The sequence below is a fragment of the Thunnus albacares genome, chromosome 6 (assembly GCF_914725855.1).
Source record: "Thunnus albacares chromosome 6, fThuAlb1.1, whole genome shotgun sequence".
Classification (NCBI taxonomy): Eukaryota; Metazoa; Chordata; class Actinopteri; order Scombriformes; family Scombridae; genus Thunnus; species Thunnus albacares.
The window spans coordinates 530,847-552,500 of record NC_058111.1 but is presented as its reverse complement, the minus strand read 5'-3'; the positions used below and the strand labels follow the sequence as shown (position 1 = coordinate 552,500).

Genomic DNA, 21,654 nt, shown 5'->3' with positions numbered 1-21,654 from the left:
AAAGACTGAATGAATTGTCTTCTGAAGTGTGTAATGAATCAAACATACTAACCCAAGATTATGAAAATAATTTTAATGACTTAAATATTTGGGTTTTTTTCACCGTTGCTGGTGAATAAATTCTGCTCTGTTGCAGCTTCGTGGTTATGTGAGCGTGACTGTTCTGTAAATGCAGAGTTGCCGTGTGGAGGCTCTGCTGACAGCAGGATGACTTTCCAGTTTACAGGCCATTTCCTGCAGCTCCCACAGCGTCGAGCATTAAGACGCATTAAGACCGAGACGCAGGAGACAAGTCCATCACGCTTAATGCTTCAGCAGGCGGAGAGGAAACCCTTTCTGCTGTCAGGGTTATTGAAACGGCTGTTATCCAGAGCAGAGTAGGTCGGATCAGAGACAGGAAGACAAAGAGACAGACAGGAGAGACGGCTGCTTACTGTGTGTCAAACTCGATCAGGTTTGTGTCGATCGGAGCTTCATCTGGAGCTGAAAGAGAGAGACTGTGGTCACTGACACTTTACAGACATCATGAAAGATGTTTTCAGTGTTTAGTGACTCTGTGCAAGAGAGAACATTACAGAAACCCTAACCTTAACCCTAACCCTACCCCTAACCTTAACCCTAACCCTAACCTTAACCCTAACCCTAACCCTGACCCTAACCCTACCCCTAACCTTAACCTTAACCCTAACCCTAACCTTAACTTTAATATTAACCCTAACCCTACCCCTAACCTTAACCTTAACCCTAACCTTAACCCCAACCTTAACCTTAACCTTAATCCTGACCCTAACCCTAACCCTACCCCTAACCTTAACCTTAACCCTAACCTTAACCCTAACCCTAACCTTAACCCTAACCCTAACCCTGACCCTAACCCTAACCTTAACCTTAACCCTAACCTTAACCCTAACCCTACCCCTAACTTTAACCTTAACCCTAACCCTAACCTTAACTTTAATATTAACCCAAACCCTACCCCTAACCTTAACCTTAACCCTAACCTTAACCCCAACCTTAACCTTAACCTTAATCCTGACCCTAACCCTACCCCTAACCTTAACCCTAACCCTAACCCTAACCTTAACCTTAACCCTAACCCTAACCTTAACCCTAACCCTAACCTTAACCTTAACCCTAACCTTGACCCTAACCTTAACCCTAATCCTGACCCTAACCCTACCCCTAACCTTAACCCTAACCTTAACCCTAACCTTAACCCTAATCCTGACGCTAACCCTACCCCTAACCTTAACCCTAACCTTAACCCTAACCCTACCCCTAACCTTAACCTTAACCCTAACCCTACCCTTAACCTTAACCCTAACCTTAACCTTAACCCTAACCCTACCCCTAACCTTAACCTTAACCCTAACCCTAACCTTAACCCTAACCCTACCCCTAACCTTAACCTTAACTCTAACCCTAACCTTAACCCTAACCCTAACCCTACCCCTAACCTTAACCCTAACCTTAACCCTAACCCTACCCCTAACCTTAACCCTAACCCTACCCCTAACCTTAACCTTAACCCCTAACCCTAACCTTAACCCTAACTCTAACCCTAACCCTAACCTTAACCTTAACCCTAACCTTAACCCTAACCCTAACCCTAATCCTGACCCTAACCCTAACCCTACCCCTAACCTTAACCTTAACCCTAACCTTAACCCTAACCCTACCCCTAACCTTAACCTTAACCCTAACCCTACCCTTAACCTTAACCCTAACCTTAACCTTAACCCTAACCCTACCCCTAACCTTAACCTTAACCCTAACCCTAACCTTAACCCTAACCCTACCCCTAACCTTAACCTTAACTCTAACCCTAACCTTAACCCTAACCCTAACCCTACCCCTAACCTTAACCCTAACCTTAACCCTAACCCTACCCCTAACCTTAACCCTAACCCTACCCCTAACCTTAACCCCTAACCCTAACCTTAACCCTAACTCTAACCCTAACCCTAACCTTAACCTTAACCCTAACCTTAACCCTAACCCTAACCCTAATCCTGACCCTAACCCTAACCCTACCCCTAACCTTAACCTTAACCCTAACCTTAACCCTAACCCTACCCCTAACCTTAACCTTAACCCTAACCCTAACCTTAACCTTAATATTAACCCTAACCATACCCCTAACTTTAACCTTAACCCTAACCTTAACCCCAACCCTAACCTTAACCTTAATCCTGACCCTAACCCTACCCCTAACCTTAACCTTAACCCTAACCCTAACCTTAACCCTAACCCTAACCTTAACCTTAACCCTAACCTTAACCCTAACCCTAACCTTAACCCTAATCCTGACCCTAACCCTAACCCTAATCCTACCCCTAACCTTAACCTTAACCCTAACCCTAACCTTAACCCTAACCCTAACCTTAACCTTAACCCTAACCTTAACCCTAACCCTAACCCTAACCCTAATCCTGACCCTAACCCTACCCCTAACCTTAACGTTAACCCTAACGTTAACCCTAACCTTAACCCTAATCCTGACCCTAACCCTAACCCTAACCCTAACCTTAACCCTACCCTTAACCTTAACCCTAACCCTAACCCTAACCCTAACCTTAACCTTAACCCTAACCTTAACCCTAACCCTAACCCTACCCCTAACCTTAACCTTAACCCCTAACCTTAACCCTAACCTTAACCCTAACTCTAACCCTAACCCTAACCTTAACCTTAACCCTAACCCTACCCCTAACCTTAACCCTAACCTTAACCCTAACCTTAACCTTAACCCTAACCCTAACCTTAACCCTAACCCTAACCTTAACCTTAACCCTAACCTTAACCCTAACCCTAACCTTAACCCTAATCCTGACCCTAACCCTACCCCTAACCTTAACGTTAACCCTAACGTTAACCCTAACCTTAACCCTAATCCTGACCCTAACCCTACCCCTAACCTTAACCTTAACCCTACCCTTAACCTTAACCCTACCCCTAACCCTACCCCTAACCTTAACCCTAACCCTACCCCTAACCTTAACCTTAACCCTAACCTTAACCCTAACCCTAACCCTACCCCTAACCTTAACCTTAACCCCTAACCCTAACCCTAACCTTAACCCTAACTCTAACCCTAACCCTAACCTTAACCTTAACCCTAACCCTACCCCTAACCTTAACCCTAACCCTAACCTTAACCCTAACCTTAACCTTAACCCTAACCCTGCCCCTAACCTTAACCCTAACCTTAACCTTAACCTTAACCCTAACCCTACCCCTAACCTTAACCCTAACCCCTAACCCTAACCCCTAACCCTAACTTTAACCCTAACCTTAACCCTAACCCTACCCCTAACCCTAACCTTAACCCTACCCCTAACCCTAACCCCTAACCCTAACTTTAACCCTAACCCTAACCTTAACCTTAACCCTAACCCTCAAATGTTTCTGCTTCACATCAAGCAAACTGTGTTCACATCTCTGCTGATCATTTTCATCTTTCTGTAATGTTCTCGTTATGAATATGTTCCATCTTCTGTTCAACGTTGTTCACAATATTTAACCTCTGCCGTTTCTGCTTGTATTTAATTTCCTTCATTCATAGTCTTACTAGCGCGGTGACTCTCAATACCTGGCAAGAACAGTGCTCGTCCCTTAAACGCCTCACATGCAGAATATCTCCAGACTATAGTTCTGAGCTGAGCTGAAGTTGATCACATGAACTGTAGTAACTGTTCAAAATGTGCCGGAGACATCCTGTACTTTGTCTCGAACATACATGCAAAGTTTGCACATGAAAAATGGGAATAGAGCTGAACTCTCTGAACTTTTTCAATTCATTCTCTACAGTAGTTCTTATCACTGCGGGTGTAATCTCACAGAGTGGCACTGAAGAGGAAGGAAATCAACGTTGTTTATGAGGTATTTTTATATATTTCTTGCTCATCCAAACAACTTCACACTTTCCTTTGGAAAGAGTGAAGTCAGTCTGATGAACAGTGTTGAGATACATGAAGGACACATACACACAGAGATTCCCTCCTTTATAGTTAGATATCAGAGTCTGTATATGTTGCTGTATATGAACTACCATAATTTTACATCTAAGTGGTATTACAAGTGCTGTAGGAGACTTTTAACGGAAAAAAGTAAAAATCTTTAAATGTTGTAATTTTTTGTCTTTTGTGCAGACATGTTTTCAATCCAGCACATTTAACTTGACTTCTTCATTGTTGTTTCCAAGACATAAAATGTCATTAATGATAGATACTTAACTTCTAACAATCACTATACAGCAGCACACCTGCATGCTGTTTTTCATTACATATCACTATTATTATAATTATAATTATTATTATTTATATTATTAAGAGTAGTAGTAACATAATTAACACTATTTAAGTCTGTATACTTATATTAACATCTAATAATAATCACTACTGATATTAATGTTATTGTATAGTACACAGTATATTAGCATTCTCTATAAGTGAGTGTTGTATTATTAGTGTATTGTGTTACACTGCACATACAGTATATGTGACACAATATATGTTAATGTTTGCAAAATTAATCTATAATGTATACATATCATCTCTGTGATTTCTTATTTTATTTTTATTAATTTCATTAAAATACATCCTTATTTGTGTGTTTTATCTCTTTTTCTGCTGCTGTGACACCGATTTGAACTTTGAGTTTTTATTAATTTTGACAGTTTGTTTTTTCTATTAATTTGCCTTCTTATTGTTTGTAATAATAATAATAATAATAATAATAATAATAATCAACTTTATTTGCATAGCACCTTTCATGCAGCTCAAAGTGCTTTATAACAATGAAATTACATCAATAAACCAAGTGCATCATAATAATATCATAAAAACATCTTAAAAAAACATTAATGGTAAAAGATAAAAGATAAAACCTACTGAATAATAATAACAACAACAACAACAACAATAATAATAATAATAATAATAATAATAAAGTCGCAGCTAGTTAAAGGCTGAGGTGAAGCGATAACTTCCTGATATCTGTCAGCATTGTAACCTCCAGTATGTTCATGTATCTCCTGTATGTTCATGTGTCACTTATTTTCTTATTTATTTTATATTTCTTCACTTATTTTCAGCTTTTTATGCCTTTTCTCGCCGCACTGATAGTGTGTGATTTTAAATGGTTCATGTCTGTGGTATGAAGTGAACACAGCTAACATCTCTGGTAGTAAGATGTGTTTCCTGTTGAACATGAATCTTCTTCTAAATCTCAGCTGCAGTTTGAGTTTACTGGGTTTTGAACAGGATCTGACCTCTGGGGAGATGAGGACGCTGTAAAACACGTCTTACCGTCTCTGTAGATGGATTCTTCTAACGGCTTCGGGTGCATTAATGTGAAGGGCAGTTCAACAGAGACATCACTGGAAAACAAATCAGTAGATGTCATAAAAACAGAAACAATCCACAGCAGGTTTATTGAAGACATTTATTTGTGTGGCTATTGTGTGAGTGCTTATCTGCTGAGATGTTCAGGTGACCTTTGTAAATCTCAGTGTGTGGTTTGTATCAGTGTTTTCATCGATGATCTCAGTGACGTGACAGAACGTGAAAGGTTACCTTGCTGCCAGATCTCCCAGGAGCCTGAAATCAATAAACATTTAACACCTTCAGCTTCACAGCAGCAGCACAGTGTTTGTACTCATTTCTATTGATGTGGTCATTAACTGGCATGGTGTTACAGAGCCGCTAAAGGCCAACTCCTCTGTGATCTGAGCAGCTTTCTGCTCATGTTAACTGTTTGTCCCAATAATGTGGTCTGAATCACACCCATTAATTTCCACACAGAAGCCATCAATGCAGAGGAGACAGTACATTCAGAAATTACAGTTTTATATTTTAACTCTGGAAACAGCAGCTTTCTGCTCACTTGATGAATCTGTAAAATCATCTGCAGTCATGGAGAACAGACGGGATAAAACAGCTTTAAAGTCAAACTGAAATCTGCTGAAATATAAAGTAGAAAGATACTGTAGCAGTTTTTCATCCCATAATAAAACTGTTTTTGGACATAATTATGGAAACAGTGTCTAAGCTGGGATTCAAGTCAAAATGAAGAGTAACTTACAAAGTCACAGACAATTTAAACGCACAACATGTAATTTCAGCCGCTAGGCGTCTCTCAATCAAAACAATAACAACAGATGGAGTGTGATGACGGTGTGAAGCAGCAAGGGATCATGGGAGTTGTTGTCTTTGTTGTTAAATAACCAGCTTCAGCGGGATAGGATTACTCCAGTGTTCATCATTCAGGATGTTCTTACCCGCAGAGGTCCCCTCCTCTCCAGACCAAGCAGACCCGGAGATTACAGGTAAAAACACTGAATGAAGCTGTTTCACCTAAAAAATCAGTGTTTCCCCGACAATGTACAGCGACCACCGGACGTTAGCCGAGCTGCTGCTAACACTTGTTCGGTTTATTTCTCTGATAACTTAAGATCCAGACGTTCGGTCGGTTTCTCCCGGGAGCCGAATTATCAGCAGAGGTCTCCTCCTCTCCAAAAACAAACGTACACGCAGATTAAAATCATTAAAATACTAATTAAAGCTGTTTTACCTAAAAAATCAATATTTCTCCGACAATGTTTGGTGACCACCGGACTTCCTGGAGGGGCTGTTAGCCGAGCTGCTGCTAACGTTTGTCCAGTTTATTTCTCTGATAACTTAAGATCCAGACGTCCAATGACTAAAATCCTTCTTCCGGCTAAAAGATATAGTTAAAAACCACCTAAATTTATCATGAAAATGTGGCTTAAAACTGAATAAAAGTCCATTTATAACAGTTTGTGTGGAACAACCACAACGCCGATGTATTATCTTGTATGTGTGTAAGTTACTCTTTGGTAGACGCCATTGTAGCAGACAAACACAGCGCCGCCGTATGCATCTGGTGCATGTTTACTCTTTGGTAGAGGAGGTATGACGCCATCGACAGGCGACCAAATGAAACGGTCCGTTACTTTGATTAAATTACAGATTTCTCTGAGTTTGAACATTGTTGGAAACATTTGGGATAATGTACACAACTCAACAACATATTTAACATAGGTCTAGTTGTTTTTAGACATTTTAATGTGGAATAATTACATATTATATCTTTAAGTGATATAAGGAACTTTTTAGTGTCACATAACAGACGACACTGACTGGCTGCTTTATCAGGAACACCTGTTCAATCTAATATAATCCAACACAACAGCTCTGCCATAAATTCTACATTTACGAAGCCTCTACATTTTCAGTAGTGGGTGGTGTACTGGAGTGCATTATATTGAACAGTGTTCCTAATATTTTGTCCACTCCATTAACATACATGAGGGGGGCAAAATATTAGGAACACCATTCAGTATAATGCACTGCAGCAGAGCAGCACCCACTACGACCTCAATAATAAACAGGAAGTAGAATTATCACCTTTCTGACAACGTCAACACAAACTGAAAATGTAGAAACTTTGTAAATGTAGAATTTATGGCAGAACTGTTGTGTTGGATTATATTAGATTGCACAGGTGATAAAGTAGCCAGTGAGTTTATGTTCAGTTACAACCAAAAACTTACACCAAATGTTAAATTTACTCTTTTTGGTAAATAATTGTGACCAAATAAGTCCAAACACCAGGGACAGAGTACACTGATTCTACATGTTAAGTTAAACACAAAGCAGAGCGTACTGACCCGCCTCGCGACACCACCAGCTTCACTTTGACTTTGTACGACACGATGATGCCGAGGATCTCCTTATTGGCTCCTTCTCTTAACCTGCTCAGGTGAGAAAACATTCAGTCAGACCGATCGACAGTCCTACAGACACAGAAAGGCCTCATGAGTGTTTCTGGACTCACAGTGTGCTGGAGGCCAGGTTGGTGTCTTCGTGCTTCAGCTTTCCGTCCAGAGCGAGACCTCGTTTCTCTCGGTTGTTGGCCAGAAACGGAGTGAGAGTGAAAACTTTGCAGAAAGTTGAACTGGGAGCGACGACGTCACTGAGGAGAGAAAAATATCAATGTGGTGACGATTTCAGCTGGAATTTATACCCAGACGATAACTGCTGATTTACTTCATTGAGATTTCATCATCATCATTCGAGGCCTTTTAACTTTCAGGTTCGTCATTTGATTCGGTTTTATGCAACTGTTTTGTTCTTCATTTGCAGTCATAACGTGTGTTGTTGAATATTAAGTAAGTGCTCTGATATTTCACTGATTACACTGACAATATTTGCTTTTTTCTTGCCATCAACTTACACAAAAGAAGAGGATTTCCCAAAAAAGTGTGAATATTCCTCTAAAAAACACACACAACCTTCGGCTTCCTGATTATTAGCTTTGATCTTTTTAAATTTAAACTTGTGTCACTGCAACTGTTTTTTCTCTTTGCTCTGGAAACTTGTGCTCTCTGTGGCAGAAATGTCCTGATCCTGTTTCTACCACAGAGGATGAACCTTTCAGACGTTAACGCAGCCGTGATCTTTGCTCCGGCGACACACTTCAGTTGAGCCTCCATCTGCTTCACACAGCGCTCGTCAGAATCATCTTACAGTGTCTGAACACGACAAAACACAATATCCACAAAACTTTCACCAGACTTTCTCAGACGTTAATCACCATTCAGGACACCAACGTTAACCACTGTCACTCTGCCAACATACTAATATGAACTGTCAAGCAGCTGCAGGTTAACGGATGTTTGTGATGGAACTGTGAGTGAAGGTCAGACAAAGAGTTGTTGGACAGAGACTGAGGCAGTGAGATACCACTGGAGGAGGAAGAATGTTGAAGGGGAAGCAGTCTAGAAAAAGGTACAAACACAGCAGACGGAGTACTCAAAGCTCGTAAAATGTCTAAATCATCAGTATGTTGACAGAACAATCTAATAGCAGCTGTTTTGGGGCTTTCAACTGTATCATAAAACCTGCATCAACAGATGGATTCGGTCATTTCATGGTAGATGTTCAGATTCGTATTTCTTGAGGACTTTAAAGACTTCTTGTTCATGTTGAAGAAATCTTAAAGTCAGGAACTCCCCATCTGCTGAGGAAGATCATGTGATGTGACTGAAAGGTTGAACTTCAGTCTCATCATCAGTTTGTCATTTGTTGTTCTCATCACACTGAGTCAAAGCAGAGAAAACTGTCTGAGATTAAACTCACTCGGACTCCTCAGTGGCCACTGGACATTTGTACTGAGCCGTGTTGAACAGGCAGATATCTGCGTACTGTCGCACTGCGGAGACACAACACAGCGATCAATAACACAACACAGCGATCAATAACACAACACAGTGATCAATAACACGACACAGCGATCAATAACACAACACAGTGATCAATAACACACCTGCTACACTAATAAACACACAGAGAAAACCAGGCGTTTTCATACCTGAGATCTTCATCTTCTTCACGGTCTTGTTGGTGTTGTTGGTGACGTGAACGTTGACGCTGATGGGCTCGCCGTGGTAGTAAATCTGACGGACAGATACAAACATCAATCTTTCTGATCGATATTTAACAGCTGAGTCCACCCAAACAATAGTTACAAGACTTTTTAGTTCTGACTGTGAGCTTTAATCAGCGTCAGGTGTCTCGTATTGATCGATTGTCATGTCCCGAATGGACTTTCGGTTTGTTTTCTGGACCCTTTGTGTTCTTTGGGGTTTCTTGTGTTACACTTCTGAGAGTTTTACTACGAAGCCAGTTCAACATATCCAGGCTTTCTTTGTGTGATCTGGCTCAACAAACCCTAAACTCGTGATCAGAGATAAGTGGTATCACGACGGTGGGTATGAACTTTCTTTGTTAACTGCCTTCTGCTTCAGGCTCTATGCGCGTCCCCATGAAAGGGGCACTTGGTGTCATTTGACTCTTTTTCAGCACAAAATGGACCAATCACATGCCGCTGCTTCAGTCAGGAAGGACAGATCATTATAACAGAGAGATATGAATAATATAAATACATTATCACAGCAAGAAGGTGAGAGAGGAATGCTGACAGAAAACTGCTGATGTAAATTCAGTCATTAAAAAACTGTTTCATTAATTTATTAATTATGTAAATAGTTTGTATACTTATTTGACCACTCAATGCTCTCTCCATGCCTCCCACATCCAAAGCTCTTAAACTTTAAACTTGATGCAGCAAATTTAAACATTAAACTCAAGAAGTGCATTCAGGTCTGACTCTGTCCCAGAATGAAGGACCAGTGGAAACCACTTTAGATTCTGGCTGAATCAAAATGAAGTTAATATTATAGATTATTACCTGAGATGAATACCAATAGATTATACTGTACTACATACTACTGTATACAGTGCTGAGCGAACCTGAAGAAGCTATAGACAAAATGTGTTGTTCACTCTTAATAAAGTCACAGTAAAGTCATTACAGTGTGCGGTGGTTAATTTTGAATTTCACCTTATATGTTCCTGTGACCGACCAGCACCTGACTGGCTGTGCATGGGGAGCATAGATTCATCTTTTTGATTTGTTCAAAATATTTCTTTATTAGTTTTTTTTGTTTGTTTTTTTTATTTGAAATACAATTTGATATATTGTAACAAAATCCCATCCCACAAGTAACCCGAACCTCTCGCACCATTACAAATTTACAACATGACATCAAATCAATGGTAAGTATGATAAACGAATCAATATTCTAATTGGTTTTCTAATAGCTGCAGTACCAGCAGTGTTAAATGGACTTTGCAGAAAATCAGGTAGTTAGTGAAAGGACGGCGCTTTTTATTGCCACAGTGTAGCAGGTTAACGGAGAGTTACCATGGTGATGTAGCGGGTTAACGGAGAGTTACCATGGTGATGTAGCAGGTTAACAGAGAGTTACCATGGTGATGTAGCCAGGTTAACGGAGAGTTACCATGGTGATGTAGCAGGTTAACGGAGAGTTACCATGGTGATGTAGCAGGTTAACGGAGAGTTACCATGGTGATGTAGCCAGGTTAAAAAAGAGACACCTTCGTGACATTGAAAACCCTGCAGGCTAAACACACCTCGCTAACCCATTAATCTCACTTCGTAGTCACTCCTCTGTTGTCGTATAGTTTTGCTTGTTATGGTCTGGGTGGTGGGTTTAGATGACCGCATTATTAGTAGCTTATAGTGTTGTGTGCTTAAGTTCATGTAATTCTGGGATGGTTTGATTTATGCTGGGTTGTTATTTAGAGTGTTGTGTTTTCTGGGTTTTGGTTTTCTGTTACTGTGTGTTTCCATAGTGTGTTCGTGTTCCTCCTCCTCACACCTGCCCTGCATTCGTCCTCGTTAGCCCTCGTCTCCCCAGCCTATCAGCTCCCAGCCTGCCCAGTGTCTTCTCACCTGTTCCTCATTAGTTTAGTTTGTATTTAAGTCCTGGTTTTTCTGTCCAGTCTTTGTTGGATCATTTGTTCGTCGGTCTCTGCTTTAGATCCGTTCCTGCTACTTAACGTTGAAGTGTTTTTCCTCTGACAGGAAGGACGGTATATTTATGTCCTGTAGTGCAGAAACTCCCAACAACCTAAACACGCTGCCAGGCCTCAAAAAACACAGTATGATTTCACAAAATGAGGAATATAATAAGATCACTTCTAGTGGTCATTACCTCATTACTCCCCATCATGTTTCCAATAACAATATACTTCTAATTAAAGTAGACCATCAGTGAGTGAATAATTCAGCAACAGAGAATACAGAGTGAATAAAAAAACTATACTAAACACTAAACTAAATATCTTTAGGCTTTGTTGGTTGAACAAAACATCTGCATTTTTCAGTCATTTGAGGTTTTATAGACCAAATAATTCACTGACTAATCCAGAAAATAATTGGCAGATTAATACTGCTAGTATTTAAATTACTCAAATTTAATTTGCGTGTTTGTCTTTAAAAACAGATTAATTCTGATTCAAACCTTAATTTTAAAACCTAAAATCTCAAGTTCAGTCCTGCAACAGCAACACCTCTCACACCACAAAACACCTTGTTGCCTCAAGAAATCTGCCTTTTTTCCTTCTTTCTTCCTGTTAAGTGCTGTAGAAATAAAGTTTTGCTTGCTTGCTTTTAGTCTGTTTGCTTCCTCTGGTCGCAGTGTTTGTTCACAGGGTTTCTGCACTAAGCTGTTAGACTGTAAATGTACGCAGCACTCAGGCGTTACCTCCTTGTCCAGAGAGGCCTCCAGGTGCAGAGGTTTGTCCGACATCAGGAACTGTCGGGTGGTTTCTGCTGTCGGCTGAGGACCGGGCTTCTCTGGAGCGTACTGCACCTTCCTGATCACCAGACGCACCGAATTCCTGAAACAAAGACACACACTGATGCTGCTGCCAATAACTATTACTGTCTTTCTAAAATAGCATATTTATTTTTTAGTGAAGATACTGATTTTAAGACCATGGAAATGTTTTTATTTAGTTTGGACTGAACTAGTTTCTTCCCTGTCAGGAGTGAAATGATCCCCTGCAGCCGTCCTCTCTGTGCAGGAAGCTGCTAATGTACAATTTCATTCATAATTCATCTCTTTATTCTGTCAGACTGCAGCTTTTACCTTTTGTGGATCTTTTCTTCAACATTTTCAGCACAAAAAGCTTTCACTTCAAAGTCGACACCGCAGGCCTGAAGACACACGACAGCAAGAAAGTAACTTCAGCATTTTCTTATGTTGATTTCTTTAAATACTTCATCAGCTAAGATGGAAACGCTGCTGAAGGCACTTAAACCCAACCGGCCTCAGAGTAGCTGCAAAGAAAAGCAGCTGTGAAACTTAATGAGAACCGCAGTCGGAAAATGAATAAAATGAAAAGCTGAGTGGTTACCTTCCCGGTATCCTCGGGGCCCGGCTGCAGGGTGACGGAGCACGGCAGGTTCAGAGGAATCTGAAACACATGATCAATCAATACCCTGTTCTTCTTCAAATGTACCAGTCTAGAGTTACTGTTAGCATGTTGTTGGCTGTTTCAGTCTAGCTTACTCTTTGCTCCATTTGGTACGAAATCATCCACTGGTTTAGTTTTACAAGAGAAAAACAAATTCACATCTGTAAACTTCCTCCTGATAACGAACATCATTTAATCCTTCACCTGGTTTGCATTTTCTGTAACCGGGAAGAATTTTCCGACCACAGTGGGACTTATCCAGTTAATAATAATAAAATTATCTGCAGACGTGAAATATCTGGTCAGATCCTAAAACGTTTCGACTCATTTTTTGATCTGAGAGTTCCTGATTTTAAATCATCAGTTTCAGACTCTGTGTGTGTGTGTGTATATGTGTGTATATATATATGTATGTGTATATATATATATATATATATATATATATATATATATAATTATTGTAAGGCTGCTTGTGTTTAGGGTTTTGTTGTGTGTATTTCTCAGAGCAAAGTATCGGGTATCGCATCAATGCTGGTATCAATAAAACACGACTCCCGCTCTGCAGGATGATCTGGATGAAGCTCTGTTGCTTCAGTACCTCGAAGGTGAACGGGTAGGCATGTTCTCCCAGTTTTTTAATCAGACGTTCCTGGAGACGAGTCAGACTCTTCTTCTCTTCAGGCAGTGGAGGAAACGCCTGGACATTCGCCACAAACAGGTCTTTCCGAAACGTCAAACCCAGAACGTCCAGATCCTCACGGCCATAACGGAACGCACAGGTCAGAGTCACAAACACTGAGGGGGAAAAAAACCCACCGTCAATCCTGTTAGAGACTAATTAACATAAAAACACTTTGATGGAGCCAGTTTCCCTCTGCTTCCAGTCTTTATGCTAAGCTAGGCTAACCACGCCCTGGACCTAGCTCAGTACTGGACACACAGAGATGAAACTAATATCCATCTACTCATCTGACTCTGGAGAAGAAAGAGAACAAGAGGATTTACCTAAATGTTTTAGTGCTTCTTTGAATCTTTATAATGTTTAACAGAAAGAACAAAGGCCCCAGGATATTTCCCTGAGGGACTCCACAAGTGAATAATGAAAACAATAATAATAAAACTTGATTAACACATTTAATACAAAAATATGCAAGACAGATGTGAGAAATGGGAACATTAAAATCTATAAAAGAGATTTAAAAACAAATAAAATAGTGAATAATAGGAGCATTGATACTGTAGATGGAGTTAAAATATAGTAAACGTTTCCAGGTGAAAACTATTTTAAAATGTGAGTTTTAAGTTTTGTTTTTAAAGTTGTAAGTGAGGCGCACATTCTCAACTCTAATGAAGACAAGAAGGATCTTTAACAGACTAACCTGGGGGGCTTAGAGCTGATCAACAGGACACAAAAGTAGAAAAACACACTTCTGCCAACAAAATTCAGTTTATTTTAATTTTCCAGCGGTTGCTTTTTGATCTGAATTTTTTTTTTTTTTTTTTTTTTTTTTTTTTACATTTTCAGGCCCATAAAGAGTTACTGTCACATCCTGCCTGGACTTTGTGTGTTTTTTGGTCTTTTTGTGGTTTTTGTGTTCTTTGGGGTTTCCTGGTTTCTGTTTAGTCCTTCTGGTCATGTGGGTTTTCTTGATGTATTTGGGTGGTGGGTTTGAACCGCCGTTTGTTGTTTGGCCTGGCGTGTTGTGTTCTTGGGTTTGGGTTCATGGTGGTTCTTGGACGGGTTGGTGTGGGTTGTATTTAGAGTTTTGTGTTTTTTGGGGTTTTGGTTTTGTTGCTGTGTTTCCTCAGCCAATCACTCCCAGCCTGCCCTTGTGTCTCATCACCTGTTCCCCATTCCCTGATTAGTTTAGTCTGTATTTAAGGTCTGGTTTGAGTTGAGTCTTTGTTGGATCATTTGTTTTGTTCAGCTTGTTCTGTTTTGCCCCGTCCTGTCCTAACCACCTCAGGATTAAAGGTTTTCGTCTACCCTGCAATCTCTGCATGCTGGTCTCTGCAATTGCGTCCATTCCTGCTACTCAACCTGACAGTTACACTACCTGCAGTCACATGCAACAAGAGAAGCTGTTAAAATGGTTTATAAAAATACAGTCGTGAGTTTTTGTGCTTTTAAACGATGTTTAGTTTGTCAAGGTTGAGTTATAATTTAATCAGATGTCATCTCAAATTATATAACAAATCTTCCACCCGCGTCGTCGCTTGTTCGGATGGAGAAAGTTCTCCAGGATCTGTTATTCAGGTCAGTTAGTTTGTTTGTTGTAATTATTACGTCACAGAGGTAAATATCAGCGTAACAGTGAAAAGACGACACCACAGGAAATGTGAGCTGAGACATTTCTGGAACCAGTACTGTCTCAGATTCAGTCCTGTGAAGAGCTCTGAAACCACACTGGAATATGTCAAAACTGCAATTTTGGACAAAAGTGACAAATTATTTGGATTCCTTTTTTAAATGACATGTATGACTGTGAAAACGCTCGAGAGGAATCAGTTTTCTCACCTTTCCTCTCCTTCAGGTATTCCGGGTCGATCAGGACGACGCCGTCTGCAGGAGGAAAAGTCAGAAAGTCAACAAGCTGCGAACAGAAAAGATGCTTTTTAGTTTTCATCAGTCTTTCTACCAAAAATGAACCAAACTCCAAACTAACATCTGTGTAAAGCTCGACAGTGACGCCTCAGGACCTGGTCTCACCAGCAGGGGGCAGACTGACCACCAGCTGATTAAGGTTTTAGCTTCGTTTTCAGTACTTTGAGTTATTTAATATTTTCTGACTATTGTTTAAAAACAACCTTAAAAAATATATATTAAACTGATCTCACCGACAGGCTCCACCAGGTCCACGTGGTCCACGAAGTCTCTCTTCCCCAGATAGACGGTGAGCTGAGGGACGAATCAGAATCCGTTCAACATTACTTGTTTTACTAGAAACACTCTTTACAGTTTTTCTGGTTTTCACAGACTCATGAAAGAGCCAGAATGAACCCTTCAGAACATGAAGAAGAAGAAGAGGAGGACTGACCTTTCCATTGGGACTGGCTTTCTTAAACACTCTGAAAAAACACAAACAGAGCAGCAGTCAGTGAAACAGCGTCTGAGTTGATCTTTTATGTAACTGAGTTTGTTGAACAGGGATCAGACAGATAAACATGTCTGTCTCCTCTCTGGTTTTTAAGGGTTTTAGTTTCAGTTTCAGCCTTTAAAGAGTAAACGCTGATATTTATTTTCTCCTTATTTCCAGATGTGAGTCCTGTAGTTACATCACAGCAGCAGTTTGACAGTTTTACTGTGTTTTATTCTTCCATTATTGAAGTTTATCTTTATTCCGGCACATTTGACATGTTATCAAAACATGTTTCCAAAAACAGTCTTTGCTTTGCAAAAATGTTGTAATTTTATAAAAATGTCCTCACATCATAGAAATCATTGTCCACGATGGCGCCATCATGGAACAATCAGAAATAACGTCGTATTTCTGTCATTAACAGCCTCTCAGCTCGCTCGCCCCCCCCTCTCTCTCTCCTCAGGAAACCAAAACAAAGCCGAACTTTAAATGTCATCAAACCGAGAGAGATGTCGTCCCTCCTCTCTCATGAGCCCAGAAGTCCTGCTGCTGTTTGTTTACTCAGTTTAAGTTTATTGATATGGATCATGATGATGCGTGTCCAACGGCGCTCTCGTTCTCCAGCGATACAGCCGCCAAGTGTGCAGCTGATCCGATGAACACTTTTAGAAAAGATTCCCACCAATTTTCTTTGTTTTTTTTCCAGTGTGTTTCCTTTTACAAATGTTTCACATCAACACTTTCCAAGAATATCCTTACTTTTCACAAAAAAAATGTCTGCGTTCTTTAAAAAGTGTCTTTGCTTTTTTCACTTTCCAAAACTGTCCCAGTATCCAGAAAGGTCCTCACTTAACAGAAAATGTTTCCATTTCCTTAATAATTTGTTACTTTCTAATAATCGTCCATGCTAATGGTGGATAATCCCCACTTTTACTAAATGTTTTTGCTTTCCAAAAATGTCCAAATGTCCTCACTTTAAGATTTCTAATTCTTCTAAAATGTTGTAACTTCCAAAGATTTTGTCACCTTTTTTTAAAAAAAATCCTCCCTTTTACAAATGTCATCATTTTCCAAGAATGTTCTTGCTTTTTCAAAATGTAATTTTCCACAAATGCACATTTACTTTTCACTTTTTTCATTTTCCAAAACTGTCTCAACTTTCTGAAACTGTCCTCACTGAACAGAAAATATCCTCATTTTCTAAAATGTCTTCACTTAAAGACAAAACTTGAAGTCCTCACAAAGATAAACATAAACAAGCTCAAACATTTGGTTCAGATGTTCTCTGAGGAAGATCTGCTGTCAGTCATTACTATCATCACCATCACCATCACCATCAGCAGCAGCTTCCTGTCGTTCTGGCCGTGTTTAGTGCTGCCTGACGTTATTAACATCCTCCTCCTCTCTGTGTTAATGTTGTCATAAATTAGCTGCTGCGGCTCCATTAGCTTTCAGCTTCCTCCTGGATGGACCTTCATCAATCAGCAGCATCAGGACGCCGTTTTACTGGAAACCACCAGGACTCCTGGGAGCCTGCTCAGCATGCGATTACCTACTCACCATCATCTCTGCAATTAGGCCAATTAAATTTGAACACAGAGCAGCTCTGCAATCTGAAATCCCAAATCAAACTGAGCTGCTGCAAATAAACATAAACCATCAACTGTGCAACGACTCTGTGACAATTAAACCAGACTTAATGTGCATTTCGGTCACTTTAAGACATGATGAACTCAAACTCCAAACACCCAGTATCTCAGATTTTCTGCTTTATTGTAAACTGAATATCTTTTGGTTTTGGACATCTGAGGATATTTTACAGACCAAATACATTTTAAAAAGTAAACAGATTAAAAACTAAAAATAATCCTTGGTTGCAGCTCCCAGTAATCTAGTTTTTTCAGACCTTTTTGTGAGAAAAGACAAAGATAGTGGAAGCTTCACTAAGAGGACTCTGATGGAGGAGATGCTGCGACTGAGAGGAAGACTGTAAACATGATTAAAGATTCATTCAGATAGAACAGCAGCAGCAGAGAGATGATATACTGATGATCAAACATCTCTACATTTTAATAGTAGTGAAATGTTGACACTGAATCTAATTTAAAACTGCTGGTTAAGGATAAACGTAAATATGAGACGATTGTTATTCACATCAGTGGTAACGACTCCCGATTACACCAATCAGAGGTCACTAGAATCAATGTTGAGTCGGTGTGAACATATGCAAAGACAATGTTGGACTCTGTAGTTTCCTCTGGACCGCTGCCTAATCTGACCAGTGATGTCATGTATAGCCGCATGTCATCATTCAACCGCTGGCTGTCGAGGTGGCGTCCAGCAAACGATGTGGGCTTCATAGATAACTGGCAGACTTTCTGGGGAAGACCTGGTCTGATTAGGAGAGACGGCATACATCCCACTCTGGATGGAGCTGCTCTCATATCCAGAAATATGGCTGAGTTTATTAGTAGACCAAAACCATGACAACCCAGAGCTGAGACCAGGAAGCAGAGCTGCAGTCCTACACGCTTCTCTGCACCTCCATTAGAGCAGTTACCCACCCAAAACCACATAGAGACTGCATCTGTCCCCAAAACCACATAGAGACCGCGTCTGTCCCCAAAACCACATAGAGACCACGTCTGTCCCCAAAACCACAGAGAGACTGTGTCTGTCCCCCGACCACTTAAATCAATTAAATCTAAAGTAAACAAAAGTAGAGTCATTCATAACAATCTAATAAAACTTAACACCACTGCAATAGTACAACAAAATAGGAGAATTCAATCAGGTATCTTAAACATTACATCACTTAAAGTCGTATTAATAAACAATCTAATCTCAGATCATCATATTGATTGATTGTCTTACTGAAACCTGGCTGTGTCATGAAGAACATGTCAGTCTAAATGAATCCAGTCCTCCCAGTCATATTAATACTCACATTCCTCCAGACACTGGCTGAGGAGGAGGAGTCGCAGCCTAATTATCAACTCTAGACCTGAACTTCATTATAACTCATTAGAAGCCTTGTTCTTAGTCTCTCAGCCAACCTGGAAAACTTTACAGCCAGTTCTATGTGTTATAGTGAACCGTCCTCCTGGTCCGTACTCTGAACTCTGATCTGAATTCTCAGAGTTTTTATCAAACTTAGTCCTTAGTACAGATAAAGTAATTATAGTAGGTGATTTAATATTCATGTGGACGTTGATAATGACAGTCTCAGCACTGTGTTTATCTCATTATTAGACTCAACTGGCTTCTCTCAGTGTGTAAATAATCCCACTCACCGTCTGAACCACACCCTCCACCTTGTTCTGGCTTATGGGATCGAAATTGAACATTTAATAATTTTTCCACAAAATCCTATTTTATCAGATCATTTTTTAATAACTTTTGAATTCCTATTACTGGATTATACACCATTAGACAAAATGTCCTCACTAGATGTCTCTCTGATAGTGCTGTAGATAAATTTGAGGAAGCAGTTCCATCAGTACTGAATTCACTGCCATGTCTCAATACTACAGAGGACTCTTATGTTAACTTTAGTTCCTCCCAAACTGATAATCTTGTTGATAGTGCTGCAGGCTCATTACGAATAACACTCGACTCCATCAACCCTTAAAAAAGAAGATAATAAAACATAAGAGGTTAGCTCCATGGTTTAACTCCCAAACCCGCAAATTAAAGCAAACATCATGAAAATATGAAAGGATTTGGCGTTCCACCAAAGTAGAAGAATGTCGCTTAGTCTGGCAAAATAGTCTTAAAACATATAGGAAGACCCTCTGTAATGCCAGAGCCGCCTATTACTCAGCATTAATAGAAGAGAATAAAAACAGCCCTAGGTTCCTTTTCAGCACTTTGGCTGACAAAGAGTCATAACTCTACTGATCCATGTATTCCTATAGCTCTCAGTAGTAATGACTTTATGAGCTTCTTTAATGATAAAATTCTAACTATTAGAGACAAAATTAACCACCTCCTGCCCTCAACAGGCACCGTTCTCTCCCCAAACACAGGAACCTTGGTAACGGCAGTAAATCCTGACATATATTTGGACTGTTTTTCTCCAGTAGACTTGTCTGAACTAACTTCAATGATTTGTTCAGCTAAACCATCAACCTGTCTCTTAGATCCCATCCCAACTAGGCTGCTTAAGGAAGTCTTACCCTTAGTGAGCACTTCTTTACTAGATATGATCAATCTGTCTTTAGTAACAGGCTATGTACCACAGTCCTTTAAAGTAGCTGTAATTAAACCTCTTCTTAAAAAGCCTACTCTGGATTCAGGTGTTTTAGCCAATTATAGACCTATATCTAACCTTCCATTTCTATCCAAGATCCTTGAGAAAGCAGTCTCTAATCAGTTATGTGACTTTCTACATAACAATAGTTTATTTGAGGATTTTCAGTCAGGATTTAGAGGCATCATAGCACAGAGACAGCACTGGTGAAAGTCACAAATGACCTCCTAACTGCATCGGACAAAGGATTTGTCTCTATACTTGTCCTGTTAGATCTTAGTGCTGCATTCGACACAATTGACCATCAAATCCTTTTGCAGAGACTGGAACATTTAATTGGCATTAAAGGAACTGCATTAAGCTGGTTTAAGTCCTATTTATCAGATCGATTTCAGTTTGTACATGTTAATGATGAATCCTCCATGAAGGCAAAAGTTAGACACGGAGTTCCACAAGGTTCTGTACTTGGACCAATTCTATTCACCTTATATATGCTTCCTTTAGGTAATATTATTAGGAAACACTCCATAAATTTCCATTGCTATGCAGATGATACCCAATTATATTTATCAATGAAGCCAGATGAACCCAATCAGTTAAACAAACTCCAAACATGCCTTAACGACATAAAGACCTGGATGACCTGCAATTTTCTGCTACTAAACTCAGATAAAACTGAAGTTATTGTGTTTGGCCCTAAACACCTTAGAAACACATTATCTAATGATAAAGCTGCTCTGGATGGCATTACCCTGGCCTCCAGCACCACCGTAAGGAATCTGGGAGTTATCTTTGATCAGGATATGTCCTTTAACTCCCACATAAATCAAATTTTCTCAAGTAATCATTTCGCCTGTAAAACTTCAGAAAACAGTAAAAATGGCCCAAGTGATGGCGGCCGACCAGCAGTCCAAAACCACAAAATACTCAGTTTACTAAAATGTTAAGACGAGCAAAAATAGCAAATATTCACATTTGAGAACCTTAAACAAGACATTGTTTGGAATTTTTGCTTAAAAATCACATTTATCACATTCTGTCACTGTCACAAAAACATCAACTTTTAATGATAATGTAATAATTGTGATGCTGCATTGTTCAGATAATCTAATATAGTTCCTCCATCTCCATTCATAAAGAACACTTGATGCTTACATTGATTTGAAAAAGTACAGATCAATACATCTGGAGATACATGGTTTCCACTGGACCAACATCATTTCACATGTGAGAAATTCACATATCTTATGAGCTTAAAATTTGAGTCTCTTGTAATGTAAATTTTGAACACTTTCTCTCCTGTAACATTCCCAGAAATCATTTATATTCTCTTCAAACGTCAGCAGAACGTTTCCTAAATGTTCTCCGGTTGCTGTAATAAAATCCTGAATATTCACACTTTCATTTGTTCCTTCTTGAAAATGTTAAAGCAACGTTGTCACGTCAATAA

The 21,654-nt window shown here is 39.7% G+C and overlaps 1 protein-coding gene and 1 long non-coding RNA gene across 3 annotated transcripts in view; one reads left to right on the top strand and one right to left on the bottom strand.

Annotated features, from left to right (window-relative positions):
- arrb1 (arrestin, beta 1) overlaps positions 1 to 21,654 on the bottom strand; it is a 51,830-nt gene that overhangs the window by 2,806 nt on the left and 27,370 nt on the right. For both annotated transcript variants that reach the window (XM_044353843.1, XM_044353844.1), the window contains 14 exons: positions 15,911 to 15,941; positions 15,711 to 15,771; positions 15,391 to 15,435; positions 13,471 to 13,667; positions 12,813 to 12,872; positions 12,545 to 12,612; positions 12,158 to 12,293; positions 9,397 to 9,481; positions 9,165 to 9,237; positions 7,861 to 7,998; positions 7,694 to 7,777; positions 5,577 to 5,600; positions 5,310 to 5,380; positions 435 to 483 (listed from right to left, as the gene is read on the bottom strand). In XM_044353843.1, the coding sequence (XP_044209778.1) occupies positions 435 to 483; positions 5,310 to 5,380; positions 5,577 to 5,600; positions 7,694 to 7,777; positions 7,861 to 7,998; positions 9,165 to 9,237; positions 9,397 to 9,481; positions 12,158 to 12,293; positions 12,545 to 12,612; positions 12,813 to 12,872; positions 13,471 to 13,667; positions 15,391 to 15,435; positions 15,711 to 15,771; positions 15,911 to 15,941 (1,122 nt within the window). The remainder of the gene's footprint in view (positions 1 to 434; positions 484 to 5,309; positions 5,381 to 5,576; positions 5,601 to 7,693; positions 7,778 to 7,860; positions 7,999 to 9,164; positions 9,238 to 9,396; positions 9,482 to 12,157; positions 12,294 to 12,544; positions 12,613 to 12,812; positions 12,873 to 13,470; positions 13,668 to 15,390; positions 15,436 to 15,710; positions 15,772 to 15,910; positions 15,942 to 21,654) is intronic.
- Positions 15,509 to 15,937, top strand: LOC122983805. The gene is made up of 3 exons (XR_006403764.1): positions 15,509 to 15,616; positions 15,717 to 15,766; positions 15,850 to 15,937. It is a non-coding gene; the product is annotated as an uncharacterized LOC122983805 (long non-coding RNA).